The following is a 15166-nucleotide window of genomic DNA, read 5'->3' on the forward strand; positions in this document are numbered from 1 at the left end:
ATGATTTGGGTTGTTTATGTGTCTGTGTGCGTGTGTGTGTGTTTTTTTTTTTCTGCCACAAATACATTTCGGTGCGGCACGAAATTGGCCCCGGGGCAACGGGTTTAAGTTATCGCTAGCCTTCGCCGGGAGCGGGTGTTGAATGCGGTTGTGGTTGACAAAAATTAGGGAGCGCGTGGTTTTGGAGCGATTGGAGAAAATAGAAAATTGAAATAAATATCGTTGGCGAACATTTCCGGCCCACCCTGGAATTCGATTCCAGCTCCAATATGACAACACGGAGTGCTACTTCATAACATTTGCTTGGTGTGGGTGTGTGTGTGTGTGTGTGTTTTTTGTGTTGATCCCGCGTATTGAGAGCGTATGCGCAAACGCCTGCGCAACACGTGCGCAAGCAGGGGGCCAAAAATAAACGTCCGCATCGAAGACTGACTGCCAGCCACGCGGGTACGCAACAGTTGCTCTTAAGCCGTTCATCCCACTAGAAAATTGGGAGTGTATGTGCCTGTGTGTGTGTGCGTTGTATTAGTGGGAGGAAGAAAACATAGTGCGCTGCACACACCGTGCCCTCGGGAAGTCTGCAAGGTCCCGTGGTCTGGCCTGCGCAAGCAATAATCCCGAACGCAGTGCTTCTAAGGTGGCGCCATCGATGAGCCGCAGGTTCGTCAGCGACAGCGGTCACCTGTGACACAGGCCGGAAATGTGTCGAATCGTAAGTATATGCATCGACCCCTCTCGCACTCCATACTGCACTGGCGAGCTGCCGCGCCTAATCGGTGTCGGTAACGGCGAGCGGCAAGATAAGATAAGCGCGAGAGAAAGGGTGAGTTTTGTGCGAGCGCGTCTACGCTTGGATATAGCCCGACGCGTGAGCCAGATTCGGCGCATGTTGCATCATCCAACCAACGGTGACCCCGTGCACGTCCGGTCCGGTGTGCGAATCAAACATCAATCAAAAGAGTTGCACCGCCAGCGATCAATGTTCCAGCCACCGAACCCAGCCTTCATGGCACAGCGTCCACGCGTCCTACCGTGTTGCAGTGCACGGCGCGTCCTCCAACTGCGGATGAGGATGTAAACAACCAGACGGTTGGTGGAGCGCTCTTGCTAAGCCGGAAGCTAGCAGTGACAGCTGTAAAGAAGGCACGTGTGACATTCTTTACCATGCAGACTGTGGCATTAGCAGGCTGTTTATCCAGTGCCACACAGTGAGATCGCACACACATCACAGACCTCCGGTCGTAGCAACAGTGTCATCTGTGACGGTGACTGACAATGTCGCTGAGTGTCTACCATGCAACAGGTTGGTGTTTGTTCGCAACCGACCGGCAGTTTGCGATTAATGTTGGCACTGGCGTTTTATGGCTAGATTGTAGCTGGTAGATGTTTTATCTGTGCCGTGCTTACCCATCCAGATGGCGCTTTAATCGGTGCAGCAGTTAGTGGTGCAGCAACACAGAAACAACGTCGTCTTGTGCGATCTTTTAATACAGTGCTACGTAGTGCAAAAAAAAAACAGGAGCCAGCTAAAAAGGGTCTAACAAGGTCAATCAATTCCCCCCCCCCCCCACACACACACCTTCTCCACGATGTATGCCGCAGCAAAGAATGTCGTGGCAGAAAGCATCTAATTAAACACCTTCAACCGAAGGCTGGTAGGCCGAGAAACGAGGCCGGCTATGGCAGACAACTACCTATTGACACCTTTTTTTTTTTCTTTTGAGACAACGACAGCGGAAAGAAACGTTCGGCTGCGTGCGACCAAAGGGCCAGAATGCAGTCGCGGGCGCTATTTTCAGCAACAAAGCAAACCGTGCTGCAGTGGAGGCGAAAAGAAGAAAAAAAAAGAAAAGAAAACCGGCAACAGTTAAGCTCGAACTCGCGCATCGAACCGCTATTTTTACGCTTTCTCGATACTGTGCAGGGCCAGAACTAAGACATTGTCCCCACGCGGCTGCCCCGTTGCACTCGGAACCGTGTAGACAGCAAAGAGAACAAGAGTGAAAGAGAGCGAGAGAGCTGATGCAAAAAAAAAAAAACAACAGAAAAACGCGCGCTACGTTACTAGTGTCGTTGTTTGCATTGCGGTACCGGTAGGCGCGAACAGAACCTGCCACAAAGAGACGCCTCTGACCTGACGCGTAGAAACGGAGACGGGGCTATGTGGGAGGCAGGGGGCGGAATGCAGCCGCAGTGAAAGTGTGCAGCGCGTGTTTATACTTGAACGTGTGTGTGTGTTTTTTTTTTTGTTTTGTTTTTACTCTCACCCGGTTTTGCTACGTTCTGTCTATGGAGCTTCCGCATCCCGTGCCGTTTTAGAAGGTTGCGGACTGCGGAAGCGAACCCGTCCGAGCGGCAGAAAAATGCAACAAAACAACACCTGCCGATGAGTGTGTGTGTGTGTGTGTGTGTGTGTGTGTGTGTGTGTGTGTGTGTGTGTGTGTGTGTGTGTGGGAAAGTGCAAACCTCGGCACGATAAGGCGGTTTGGCGGAATGCGCCACTCAAGTAACGACGCAAACAACGGCTCAGGTGTCGCACTTGGGCCCTCCACCATTGACTGTTTGCTTTCTATGGGCGATCCCTTACTCAGGGTCCGTTCCGGTGCAGAGTGGCCACTCGAACGGTCAACAATGTAGCCTGGCCAACGATGGAGATAAATGCGCGCGGTGCCAGAACGCGCCATAAATCCTGCAGCACGTTCCCTTGTGCGATAATCCGTCCCGCTCCGATCAGCGATCGATAAGCCGGAGCCCGAACGGATGGCGAACGCGGGGCACGATCGGTTCTCGGCGTTCGTGTGCCCGCATCGCGATCGGCTATCGGTGGCGGCGTGCTGTTCGGCAGCATCCTAACGCTGACTGGGGGCCGCCATCACATTGATAACATGATGCGGCAATGGCGGAAAGATAATGGCGGGTTTCGGTTGCGGACGCGAATGCGCGCGCGTCCTGTTCGCAGTCGTCGGTCGGTTCTTCACCCGTGCGGTTCTCGGTGCAGCTAGTGGCACTTCAGATCATCTTAGGCAAGTGATGACAGGTCTGTCTCTCTGCTACACTAGGTGGCGCCGTTTCTTTGTGCGTGTGGCTGATACAAAACAAAAAAAAAAGCGAGGGCGATCTTCAATAAACCGCCTTTCTTCTCCCACCGTTCCTTCAGTTCAACAATCAATCTTTTCAAACCCCCCCCCCCCCCTACGGCTAAAGGAAACGGTTGTTGCTCGGGCTGAGTAACCACCGATGCACTGTGTGCACATGCACACTAAGCTAAAAGCTATTTTTTTGTTGTTATTTTGTGTATGTGTGCGTGTGTGGTCTGCCGTTCCAGTGGAGTTGTTCTGCCAACTTCTTGCTGCAGGCGCTTGCAAGTGTGCCGGCCAAAACGGGTCCGATCGGATGCGTTCCACGGGATGCATGCGGGACGGGAGCGGGCACACTGTTTGTAGATGATTCACTGACCGAGCGGTTATTTGATAGGCCCTTCGCCGGTTAGGCGTAAACAAAGGCTGAACGGGCGGACAAAGCAGCGGACGACAGCAGGAGCACAGCGGCTTATCGGGTACGCGGTACCAAGTGAACCGGCGCGACAGTGAGGACTGGTACGAGACGGTAATAAGGCTGTTTGCGCACAGCCCAAGATTCGGGTCGTTCGATGTGGTTGTGTGCGTGCGTGTGTGTGTGTGTGTATGATCCTTCACGCGTAGTTCAGATTGCTGGTAGTTGCTTGGGAACCTTCAGCCCGGTCCGGTGTCCGGTGAAACTATTGACGAGTGTCACGAGCGTGTGCCCCCTGATACACCACTATCGCACCACGTGGGCGCTAAAATACAGTACAAAGCAAAGCCGAGATAAGGCAGGAAGAGTCGGCAGCCACTGTGAGCTGACTGTCTGTATGTGACTCAACGCGGAAGCGATCGCGCTATTGTTTATTCCGGCCCTGTGTACGTCGATAGTGTTCGGTAGTTGGTAGAGCTGGAGCGTGCGCCGATCAGAGACAGTGTGTGATAGTTTGTCTGGTTGCCTGCGCGCTACTCCATCGCTGAGCGTTTGTAGAGAGCTTCCCGATCCCATGTCTTATCGTACGCTCATCGTCTCCCTTTCCGAACAGATGCGTGACATCGACCAGCTAGTCCACAACGCTACACAACGTAACCTGACGCCACGTGCCTAACGCCAGCAGTGCGGGGGGAAACCTGACGTGACGCAGCAGCTCCCGAGCCCAGGTCCCGAGGACCAGATTTGGCAGAGAACTCCAACCCCGCAACCCCCTCTCTACCCCACCCCTCCAATACATATCAACACAGCAGCCGGTGAGATGACGCACGGACCACCGGCAAGCCGCAAGCGGCAGCAGCAGCAGATCGACAGTGACATCGAGCAGAGCGTCACCGATGTGGACCCGAATGGGTTGCCCACACCGCCGGACGGTGGCTGGGGCTGGATGGTGGTGTTGGCCTCGTTCAGCATTCATATCATCAGTGAGTATCGCTTCCCAAGCAGCAGCAACCTTTGCCACTAATCGCCATCCACGGTCGACGCGGCCCACGTGGGTTACCAACGGCCACTGCGGCCCAATAACAGATCAATCATGCGCGCATGTGGCTCGAGTACCCTCCGAACGGGGTGAACGGGAAGGGGGCCAGATAACACACACACACACACACACACACACCTTCGGCAGGTCCACAATGTAATGCATCGGTTGAACGATGATCGATTAACGATAAGCAGCGCAATTGAACTTTCCTCATCGTTCAATCGGAATCTATTGTTTCGATAGCCCCGGGTGGCAGCTATTGGCTATTAGTGGACGAGGGGGACGCCCTAAGTTTTGAAGCTGACGTAGCTTTTGTCAGATAACGGATAGGGCTCTTGTTACATAATTGCTTTTTTTTTGTTTGAAGGACGGGCTGCTGGTGAACAATTTTGGAAATAAACGCCACTGCTCAATTGCTGTCAACTACAGCAAATGGTAAGCAGGGCGGCTGCCAGTAGTTCTGTGGCAACATGTTCCTATATGTGTGGAGCCTTAACGGTGTGTTTGCTTAAGATAGACTGTACTTCAGACGATTAACGAACTATCATGAATGTTTTTGTCCTTCGATTCGATACTTAAGATGCTCGTAAAGTCGTTATCGGTTGAAGATGAAGTTGCCAACCCATTTTATGTAGCGTAAGGGGTAGTGTTGGGTTTCATGAGATTTCGTTAAGACTCATTCATGCGAATCTTCAGTGATGAGTGATTCGAGTTTCGAGTCGAATCTTCAAAGATTCATGAATCTCTAAAGATTCATCAATCTTCAAAGATTCATTAATTTGTAAAAATTCACGAATCTTCAAAGATTCATGATTCTCTAAATATTAATGGATCTCCATTGATTCTTGAATCACTTAAGATTCATGAATCTATAATATTGACAAATCCATTAAAATTCATAAATCATTCATTAAAATATTGAATATGCAAAATCCCACCTACAACTTGCCCGTTGTCAGTTCAACTGCGTGGTACGTTCCAAGAAGTCTCAAAAGCCTGTATAGGCTGGCATGACCACGTAGGTTGTTACGCCAAATAGAAGAATAACAAAAAGCTCAAGCTTTATGAATTTTAGAGAATTGTGAACCGTTAGAGTTTCATGACTCCAAGAGATTCGTTAATCTTTCTAGATATAAGAAACGTTTGAGATTCATGAATCTTTTGAGATTAATAAATCTTACGAGATTCATGAATCTTTCTTATCGGGATTCAGATTTATTGAATCATTCCAAAAATTTATTCAAATTCATGAATCTGAATCTGAAATAGCCAACACTAGTAAGGGGACAGTAGAAATCATTGTTCAATCAATTTGGGCAATGCCAATTCGTTATACTATAAGTATTTTCATGACTGTCAGTATACCTGAGCTTGCAAAGAATATTTTGTTGAAACCATTCAAAGTGCACCTGAACATTAATACTTTTAACTGATTTCAGTTACTCGACTTGTAGGCAAACGCTGAGACACGTTGTCTAATGCTGAAGCTTTTAAAGATTCAAAACTTTTAAACTTAAACCATTAGACCTTTTAAAGATTTTTTTTTTCGATTAACGATTGTAATGTTCATTGCAACACAAAGTATTGATCTCAGTTAGCTTTGTTTGAACTTGATCATTACTTGGGTAATGCATGACACAGTTGCTTAATGCATTCGTTGAGTCATTAGTTGATCTTTCACGAATATAACATGCTTTATTGACTCGTTTTATAGATTGTACAGCAACAAGAATTCTTACAAAGCCGGAATGCACAGCTAAACACCGTCACCGACAGTGCCATAATTCTAGCGTCGATCTTTGTGCGGCACAGCCTCCCTCGTCGACAACAAAGCCCGCGATCGTTTACAGGCGCTTTATTAAACCAGTTACCGACATGGCAAAACCCATGATTAACCGTTTTGATCCGTTTTTCCTTTATGCAAGCAGTACTGCAGTCGCCAACAGCTGAGAGTGCAGCCGATGGCGGTGGTGTTGTTGCGTGCCCTCCAAGGACGAACATTTCTGCGAGCGCGCTGAAATGTGCGTACAGCTTGCCGTGGCCGTACTAAAGCATGTTCGATTAGCCTGTAGCGCGATCGGTATGCGGCTAATGTGGCCAATGTCTGACCATTGCTTTGGAGCGTAATGATAGCGAAGACAACAACACGATGCCAAGTACAGCATGTTTGCTTTGCGGCGGTAAAGTAAACGTACACAAATTATTAGGTGCCATAGCCTTGACCGAGCTGATGGCGTTGATTTGTTGTTTTGTTTTCCGATTCTTAAATTAAAAACAAGCCCGTTGGGCTGGGGTCCATCTGGTGGCTGGGCATTAGCCGAAACGGCTGATTCAACCAACGATCCTAGACCAACTATTTGCTCTGAATGAGGTTGCTGGACGGAAAGAACACGTGATCGCGAAACACGCGATCCTCGTACCAGAGAGCTTTTCCCCGGGAATTCCTTCCTCTTCACGATAGAGCCTAGCCGCCTATCAATGATTCAGCCGATGAGCGGCGCCTCCTGTTTCTGTGTGCAGCAGGAATGAACCTGCCCCGGAAACCAATCAAACAATGCAAGCGTCCGTTTGCCCAACAAAACGGTGCAAAGCGCAGACGGCAGAAACATTTGTAAACATACATTACATACACGAAAGGCGCAGCTTGACAACGTAAACCGGACGCCGATTGCAGCGATATGTTTTACTGCTTCACCTTGCGCGAGCGCGACGGGCCATGACACTGCTCGCGCTGGCCGTGCTGCTGATAGTGCGCACCCCGGGGCGGATGACCCGGGTTAAAGGAGAGGGCGCGAAAGATTAGCCGCAAGGTGAGGGAAAAACAACAACGCCGGGTCCCCGGGTGCAGTCAACCACGGTCAGCGCAAACGCACGCTGGCGCGAGATTATCAACCGATGGCCGATGGTTTCGAATGGTTGCGTTTGCGTTGCTATCAAGATCAGGGTGCGAGCGGCCCCCGAGCAAAGCGAAAAGTGTCTTCCGGGGACGGGCGTTTGCCAAACTGCTATCTTGCCAGGCTGAAATTGTCCGCTCTAATATATGCAATCACGTATCAGCAAACATTAGCGGGATCAGTGAATGTAGTGGCAGAGCGGACGCGCAGCAATATTCCAAAACTATACATGGTTCTGAGGCTCGGCTCGAAACTAACTAAGCGTTTGTCTCATCTCCACACAGCCGACGGTTTGACGTACTCGTTCGGTATTTTCTACTCCGAGTTCCTGACGTACTTCAACGAAGGTAAAGGCTACACGGCCTGGATCGCATCGATCCTTGTAGGTGTTACACTATGCTCCGGTAAGTTCCTTGCCAACAGCTCAGCAACCACTTCGTTGTACTCCTGTTTTTAACTTCCTTGCTTTTTATTTTTCTTCCTTTTCTTTCTTTTGTTTTGTTTTCTGTTTTCTTTTTCCTCTTCTTTTGCTTCATTTTCCCTTTCTTCTTCTTTTCCTTTAATTTTGTTCTATTCCATGTTTTTGTTGTTGTCTTCCTTATCCCTCTTCCTTTTCTTTTCATTATCCCTCTCTTTTTACTAATCATATTTTTACTTCTAATTTTCCCCTATACTTATTTTTCTTATTTATTTTCTTCTTCTTCTTCATCCTCCTTTGCTTGCTTGTTTTCGTACTCTTTATCTGATCTCTTTTATTCTTCTTGCTTTTGTTTTTTCCCTCTTTCTGTTACTTCATTTTGTACTTTTACTTCATTTTTTTCTTCTTTGTCTTCATTTCATTCTTCCTCCCTTCATTTTCTTCCTATTCTTTCCCTTTGGTTTCTACTTCTTCTTTTTTTCCTGTTTTTGTCCTTTTTTATTTTTCTTTTCCATTTCCTTTTCTTCTTTTTCCTTCTCCTATTATTTTTCTACCTCTTCTTCCCCCTCCTCTTCTACTGTTTTTTTTCTTTCCCCTTTTCCTGCACATCGTTGTATTTTTCTTCTTCTTCCTGTACCTCGCATCAACCGGACAGGACCCATCTCGTCATCGCTGGTCAACCGGTACGGTTGCCGGGCGGTCACGATTGCCGGTGCACTGCTCGCTAGTGCCTCGCTCGCGGTCAGCATGTACGCGACCAGCGTGTTCATGCTGTTCATCACGATCGGCGTCGGCACCGGGCTCGGGCTGGGGCTGATCTACCTGCCCGCGATCGTGAGCGTCACGATGTACTTCGAAAGACTGAGATCCCTGGCGACGGGCATCGCGGTATGCGGTTCCGGCCTGGGGACGTCGATCTTCGCCCCGCTGACCGAGGCGCTGATCAAGAAATTCCAATGGCAGGGCGCACTGCTGGCGATCGCCGGCATCGTGCTGATCTGCGTCCTGTTCGGGCTGATGTTCCGGCCGCTGGTGCACGAACCGGCCAGCCCCGGAAAGGAGCTCCAGGAGCTTCCGCAACATTCCAGCGCCGGTAAGTACGGGCCGCAGGTGCTAGCAGCTGAACGCTAAACCACGCATACGTTTGCCCGACAGATCCAAGCACCACCATGAAGCCGACCGCGGGCAACGCTAACGAGAGCAACCTGAAGCGCTCCAACAGCCACGGTCATGTCGATGCACCGAAAATAGATCTCAATGCGGTACGTAAACTCCCGTTTCGCTGGGTTGGTGCAGCAACACGCCCGCTGCTCCGTCTATTAATCTGCTCCCGTGCACCACCATTCCATACTCCACTTGCAGAACGGACACTCGGCAAGCGGTCACAACCTGGACAAGCACACGCGCACCACCCCGGGCGAGGATGCGAAACGGCTCGGGCTCAGCCAGCCACTCCTCACGGCACCGGAAAGCGGCCAGCCAGTGCCGCTGAAGCGCACCGAGAGCGGCACCATGTACCGCAAGGACGCACTCTACACCGGCTCCGTGCACAACATCGCCTCGCGCCACGCCTCCCAAGCGAACCTGTCCATCTACGAGAAGGGCAGCTACGGCTCGGTCCAGGGCAACGGGCTGCACCGGCCGCCGGCCGAACCGGACGCCCCGGAGCGCTGCCTCGGGTGCATACCGTGCTCGCGCGAAACCTGCGACACCTTCCGCGAGATGATGAACTTCTCCATCCTGAAGGATCCGATCTTCATCATCTTTACCGTGTCGAACTTCCTGACCAGCGTCGGGTTTAACGTGCCGTACGTGTACCTGGCCGCCCAGGCCCAGGTGCTCGGCATCGGCTCGAAGGACGCGAGCTATCTGCTCGGCATCATCGGCATCGCCAACACGATCGGGCGCATCGTGCTCGGCTACCTGTCCGACAAGCCGTGGGTGAACCGGCTGGCCGTGTACAACTGCTCGCTGGCCGTGTGCGGCATCGCGACCGCCCTGTCGGTGCTGTGCGTGGACTTTTACTGGCTCGGCGTGTACTCGGCGGTGTACGGCTTCACGATCGGTGCGTACGTTGGGCTGACGTCCGTCATTCTGGTCGATCTGCTCGGGCTGGAGAAGCTGACGAACGCGTTCGGGCTGCTGCTGCTCTTCCAGGGCATCGCCTCGTTCGTGGGGCCACCGATCGCAGGTAGGTGATGGGGTGGGAAATTCTTCCTTTGAAAACAAAAAAAGAAGCGATGTGTTCATCGAACCGTGTTCATTTGCAGGCTGGCTGTACGACTACACACTCTCCTACGGTCCCGGATTCATCATGGCCGGCACGACGATCGCCATCAGTGGTGCGATGTTGTTCGCCATCCCGTCCCTGCAGCGATATCTGGCCCGGCGACGATCCGCCGCCGGTGCCACGGTGGCCATTCCGTTAGAGTAGACACACCGCAAGCCCTGCTACGGTGTCCTGCCCTGATTTTGTTCATAGCTTCCGGCAAGGCACGCCCGGATGGCATTAGTTTGTTTTTCTTACCTCATTTACTACCGCGTACCGAATAGAGCTTAAGGTCGCGCGTCGTAGCAGCTTAAGGTAGAGACGCTCAAGAGCGAAGTGCGCGTGCGGGAGGCAACACAGCCGTTATCGCGCAGTTTTGATTAATATTTGTAAGAACAGTTTTTGTTTCCGTTTTTTTATCGTCTTTTGTCTTGGCTAAATAAATTTACTTTCTGCTATCTAAATATGTGTGTTGGTGTTCATTTGAAATTGTGCCGTTCGTTTAAAATCGTAATCAAGAGATATAACAGGTTGGCTGATAAGTCCCCGGTCTGACACATAGATGGCGCCGCTAGTATTAAATGCATATTATTTTTATATAGTACCAACCTTCAAAAGATTCGTGTCAAAATTTGACGTCTGTATGTCAATTAGTTTGTGAGACAGAGCGTCTTTTGTCAAGCAACTTTTGTTAGTTTGTTGTTCCACCAAGACAACGCACCGTGCCACAAGTCATTGAGAACGATGGCAAAAATTCATGAATTGGGCGTCGAATTGCTTCCCCACCCACCAGGTATTCTCCAGATCTGGCCCCCAGCGACTTTTTCTTGTTCTCAGACCTCAAAAGGATGCTCGCAGGGAAAAAAATTTGGCTGCAATGGTCGCCGAAACTGATGCCTATTTTGAGGCAAAACCGAAGCAGTACTACCAAAATGGTATCAAAAAATTGGAAGGTCGTTATAATCGTTGTATCGCTCTTGAAGGCAACTATGTTGAATAATAAAAACGAATTTTGACAAAAAAAATGTGTTTTTCTTTGTTAGACCGGGGACTTATCAGCCAGCCTGTTATACTCTTCGTATAATTTGTAATCTTTTTGCATCTCGGTTCCAAGACGTGTTTAACAACAGACAGGGCTAGTGAACAAGAGATTCAAGAAGGTCTCATAAATAAAGCGGAGAATGTAGTTAACGTCCAATCGGTTCCTATCGACGAAGAAACCGTAGCGTGATTGTTCAAGCTTTCATCAAGCCGGGCCTAGAAAAGATCAAGCTTTCATATCAGCCGGGCCCAGACAATATACCAGCATCAGTCTTTAATGACCTGCATGTCCAAGAGAATGGTGTTCCCCAGGGTGCCATTCTCTCTCCCACTCTTTTCCTGATTAGTGTAGAATCCCTCTTCCGCCCCATGCCCAGTAACATTAAATGTTTCATGTATGCTGATGATATAGTTCTTGTCTCAGCATCCAACAATAGAACCGAATCAAGCACATCTTTACAAGAGGGAGTCAATATAGTTCAGAAATGGTCACGTTGGACAGGTTACACAATGTCATACTCCAAATCCAAAATACTTCACATCTGCAATAGCACATATCATACACTAAAGCCCATAACATACAATAACTCAGTAATACCAAACACACGCACAGCCGATATCCTAGGAGTGACTTTTGATCGTCGATTAACATTTAAACCACACACTACACGGGTCAAAAGAGAAGCGAAGAACCGTATTAATCTTTTCAGAATGCTTGAAACCGGTCAACATCGCGCCTCCCGCCAAGCACTACTTCAAATCATCAATAGCTGGCTTCTACCTAAACTACTCTACGGCATCGAAATAGTCTCCCGGCAACGGGAAAATTTCCAAAAACAAATTGCACCACTCTACCATACCGCCATCCGCTGTGCTACTGGGGCTTTCATTACGAGCCCCATATAACCCATTTCATTACTTCTGTTGTGAAAGCGGACTTCAACCCTTGGACCACATCACCACATCATGAACAGACAAGATAGTAGCAGCTGCTGGACGAATGATGGAGAAAAACATCAAGGCTTATTCAAAGGGCAAACGCCGAATTCACCGCACTAACAGGACAAACACTCCCCTCAGTCACCAAACTCATCCAAATCGGTAGTCGCCCTTGGTACTGCCACCCGCTACAAATAGACTGGACTGGTTGCAATAGTGTCATTGCTAACCGTCATTTTGTCGAACTCGTTCAGTAAAAATACCATAACCGCCATCTCATATTCACAGACGGATCAGTACAAAACGGTTCCTCTGGCTGTGGAATCTACTCCAGCATCGACAATAGCGCCATTCGACTACCAGACCATACCTCAATCTTCACCGCAGAAGCAATTATTGTTATTGCTGCTGATGAAGGTCTACACAGAGACAAACCCAACGTAATTTTTACCGACAGTGCAAATGTCCTTCAAGCACTTGAATCTGGAACCACCTGCGACCCGAACTCTGCACTCTGCAATATTCACCCCGAGTCACATTCTGATGGATTCCTGGTCACACAGGGAATCGAAATCGCAGGGAATCCTGGGAAACGGAATAGCAGACCGAGTAGCCAACGCAGGACGTAATAACCCGGCCTGCTGCCATTACACTCTTCCACGCCGTGATTTAATCGTCGTAGCAAAACCATCATCGCCAATAGCTAGAATGGTTATTGGGTTCTCTTTCCTGAAAACCATCAAGGCCACAACACCACCATGGAAAGACCATCCATCACACCAAGACCAGAGAATCCTATCACGACTTCGGATAGGACACACCCGGCTCACCCACACCTTTTTATTTCAAAAATCAAGCCCACTATCACAGTTTCTGTGGCGTCGACATCACCGTCCGTCACATCTTAACCGAATGCCATGGATATTCTGGGGAACGCATCACCTGCAAATTGGACCACAGCATCGATACCATCCTCTCACCAGACAGCGATTGCCAGCGTAAACTTTTAAAATTCTTCCGTATCACTAATTTTTATAAACAACTTTAACCAACATCATATTTGTGGCAGACAATAAAATCAACAGATAGTTTTAAGTAAACCGAGGCTACCCGGTATAAGGTATTTTGCAAGCCACAAGTATAAAGTATAAAATTAATCAACCGATTAAAATAGGAGAATGAGGTCAATTGGCTCAAAGTCTCTATAAAAATAAAAAAAAAAATGCCCTCCTACCACATCTCGTACGGCTGTTTCAATTGTCACTCCAACAAAAAAAACAGTACCTACTACTTGGAAAAGATCGTGGATGATCCCTCGTCACAAGAAAGGTGACAAGCTAAGTGCCAAAAACTATCGTGGGATAACATCGCTAAGCGCTTGTGCTAAAGTGACCGAATTGCTGTTTCACGACGTTATCCTGTACTCATCGTCGCCTTACATAAGCACAGCGCAACATGCGTTCGTGGCGAAGCGCTCAGCGTCAACGAATTTGGTTGAATTTGTTTCATACTGTCTAAGCAACATGGACAATGGGATTCAAATTGCCTGCGTCTATACTGACCTGAGAGCAGCATTCGACAGTGTATCCCATGAGATACTGATTGCTAAACTGTTAAAGCTAGGCGTGTCAGAAACACTATGCTGGCATCTTACGAGGTGAATATAAACGGTATACTGTCTCGACAATTAGCTTGCACCTCTGGAGTGCCACAGGGCAGTAACTTAGGTCCACTTTTGTTCTTGTTATACGTCAATGATGTCAATGATGTTTTGCCTGAAAAAAGACACCGGATGTACGCGGATGATATCAAAATATTCGCAGCTGTGCGGAAAAGTGATGACTGTCGTGTCTTGCAACCTGCTCTAGATCAGTTTAGCAGATGGTGTAAACGAACTTTACTCCAAGCTTGTGTCGATAGATGTGTTATTATATCGTTCTCGCGTTCGCGCAGTCCAGTCCATACCAATTATGTTCTGAATGATGAAATAATTAATCGGGTAGGCACTAATTTTTCAACTGCACTATGAGGATATCGTAAATCGCGCAAACAGAACATCAGGATTTATTTTTAAGATGACAAGAGATTTTAGTAACCCAACTGCCATTACTGAACTTTATGCTAGTCTGGTTAGATCTTTTTAAGAATACGCGTCTATTAAGTGTGGTGTCCTTACACGTACGTGTGGATAGAGAGTTGTCTACTCCTACGAATCGCGTTGTCTACTACTAGGTCTTGAGACGTTAAGCAACCGCAGGCTCTGTTCGTAGCAGGAGTTCTGAACCGAACGATAGACGCACCGCGTATCCTAGAGCAAATCAATTTCCACGTACCCAGAGTAGCAGCCCGGCATCGTGTATTTCTCTCGCTCGATCGAGGCAACACGTGTTACGGAGAAAATAACCCTATAGCGTCCATGTCTAGAATAGTGATGGGAAAAATGAAGATTTCAACGGAATCGATTCCGGCTAGCTCCGAAGTTTTCTGGAATCGATTTCGGATAGTAGGTCCGGAATCAGTTTCCGGAATCGGCTCCGGAATTGGTTCCGGAATCGGCTCCGGGATTGGTTCCGGAATCAGCTCCGGAATTGGTTCCGGAATCGGAATCGGCTCCGGAATCAGATTCAGCCCCGGAATCGGAATCGGTTCCGTAATTGGCTCTAGAATCAAAATCGACTCCGACATCGGAATTGACTCCGAAATCAGAATTGGCTTCGAAACGGAGTCGGTTTCGGCATCTTCTTAGGAATAGGCGTATGGATCCAATGATGCTACGTGTTGATAGCGCCAAAGAATCAAAATTTACTTGTAAATGATCTATTGACATGGAGATTCCCGGACTAATTTCGCTTCCCACACTGCTTTTTTCAATTCAAACCATTCCATTTGTGGAGTCAAGCCTGATTCCGTTACCGGCGCAATTTGCGATTCTCAGGTCGATTCCGATTCCACAGACGATTCTGATTCCAGAGCCGATTCCGATCCTGGAATCGATTCCGGAATCGGCTCCGGATTCAACTCCGGAATCGGCTCCGGATTCAGCTCCGGAATCGGTTCCGGATCCAACCCCG

The 15166-nt window shown here is 48.8% G+C and overlaps 1 protein-coding gene across 6 annotated transcripts; it reads left to right on the plus strand.

Annotated features, from left to right (window-relative positions):
- The first annotated feature begins 455 nt into the window (after positions 1 to 455).
- LOC120906626 (monocarboxylate transporter 5) lies at positions 456 to 10579 on the plus strand. 6 transcript variants are annotated; one of them, XM_040318432.1, is made up of 7 exons: positions 456 to 712; positions 4106 to 4475; positions 7713 to 7832; positions 8502 to 8939; positions 9002 to 9108; positions 9209 to 10037; positions 10117 to 10579. In XM_040318432.1, exons 2-7 carry the CDS (start codon positions 4313 to 4315, stop codon positions 10278 to 10280), a joined length of 1821 nt encoding a protein of 606 aa, XP_040174366.1. In that variant the 5' UTR covers positions 456 to 712; positions 4106 to 4312; the 3' UTR covers positions 10281 to 10579. The 6 variants fall into 6 exon arrangements, with proteins under 6 accessions (XP_040174366.1, XP_040174364.1, XP_040174365.1 ...); XM_040318430.1 differs by lacking the exon at positions 456 to 712 and adding an exon at positions 2477 to 3037; XM_040318431.1 differs by lacking the exon at positions 456 to 712 and adding an exon at positions 3048 to 3596.
- Positions 10580 to 15166: the final 4587 nt, after the last annotated feature.

The sequence above is a fragment of the Anopheles arabiensis genome, chromosome X, assembly GCF_016920715.1.
Source record: "Anopheles arabiensis isolate DONGOLA chromosome X, AaraD3, whole genome shotgun sequence".
Classification (NCBI taxonomy): Eukaryota; Metazoa; Arthropoda; class Insecta; order Diptera; family Culicidae; genus Anopheles; species Anopheles arabiensis.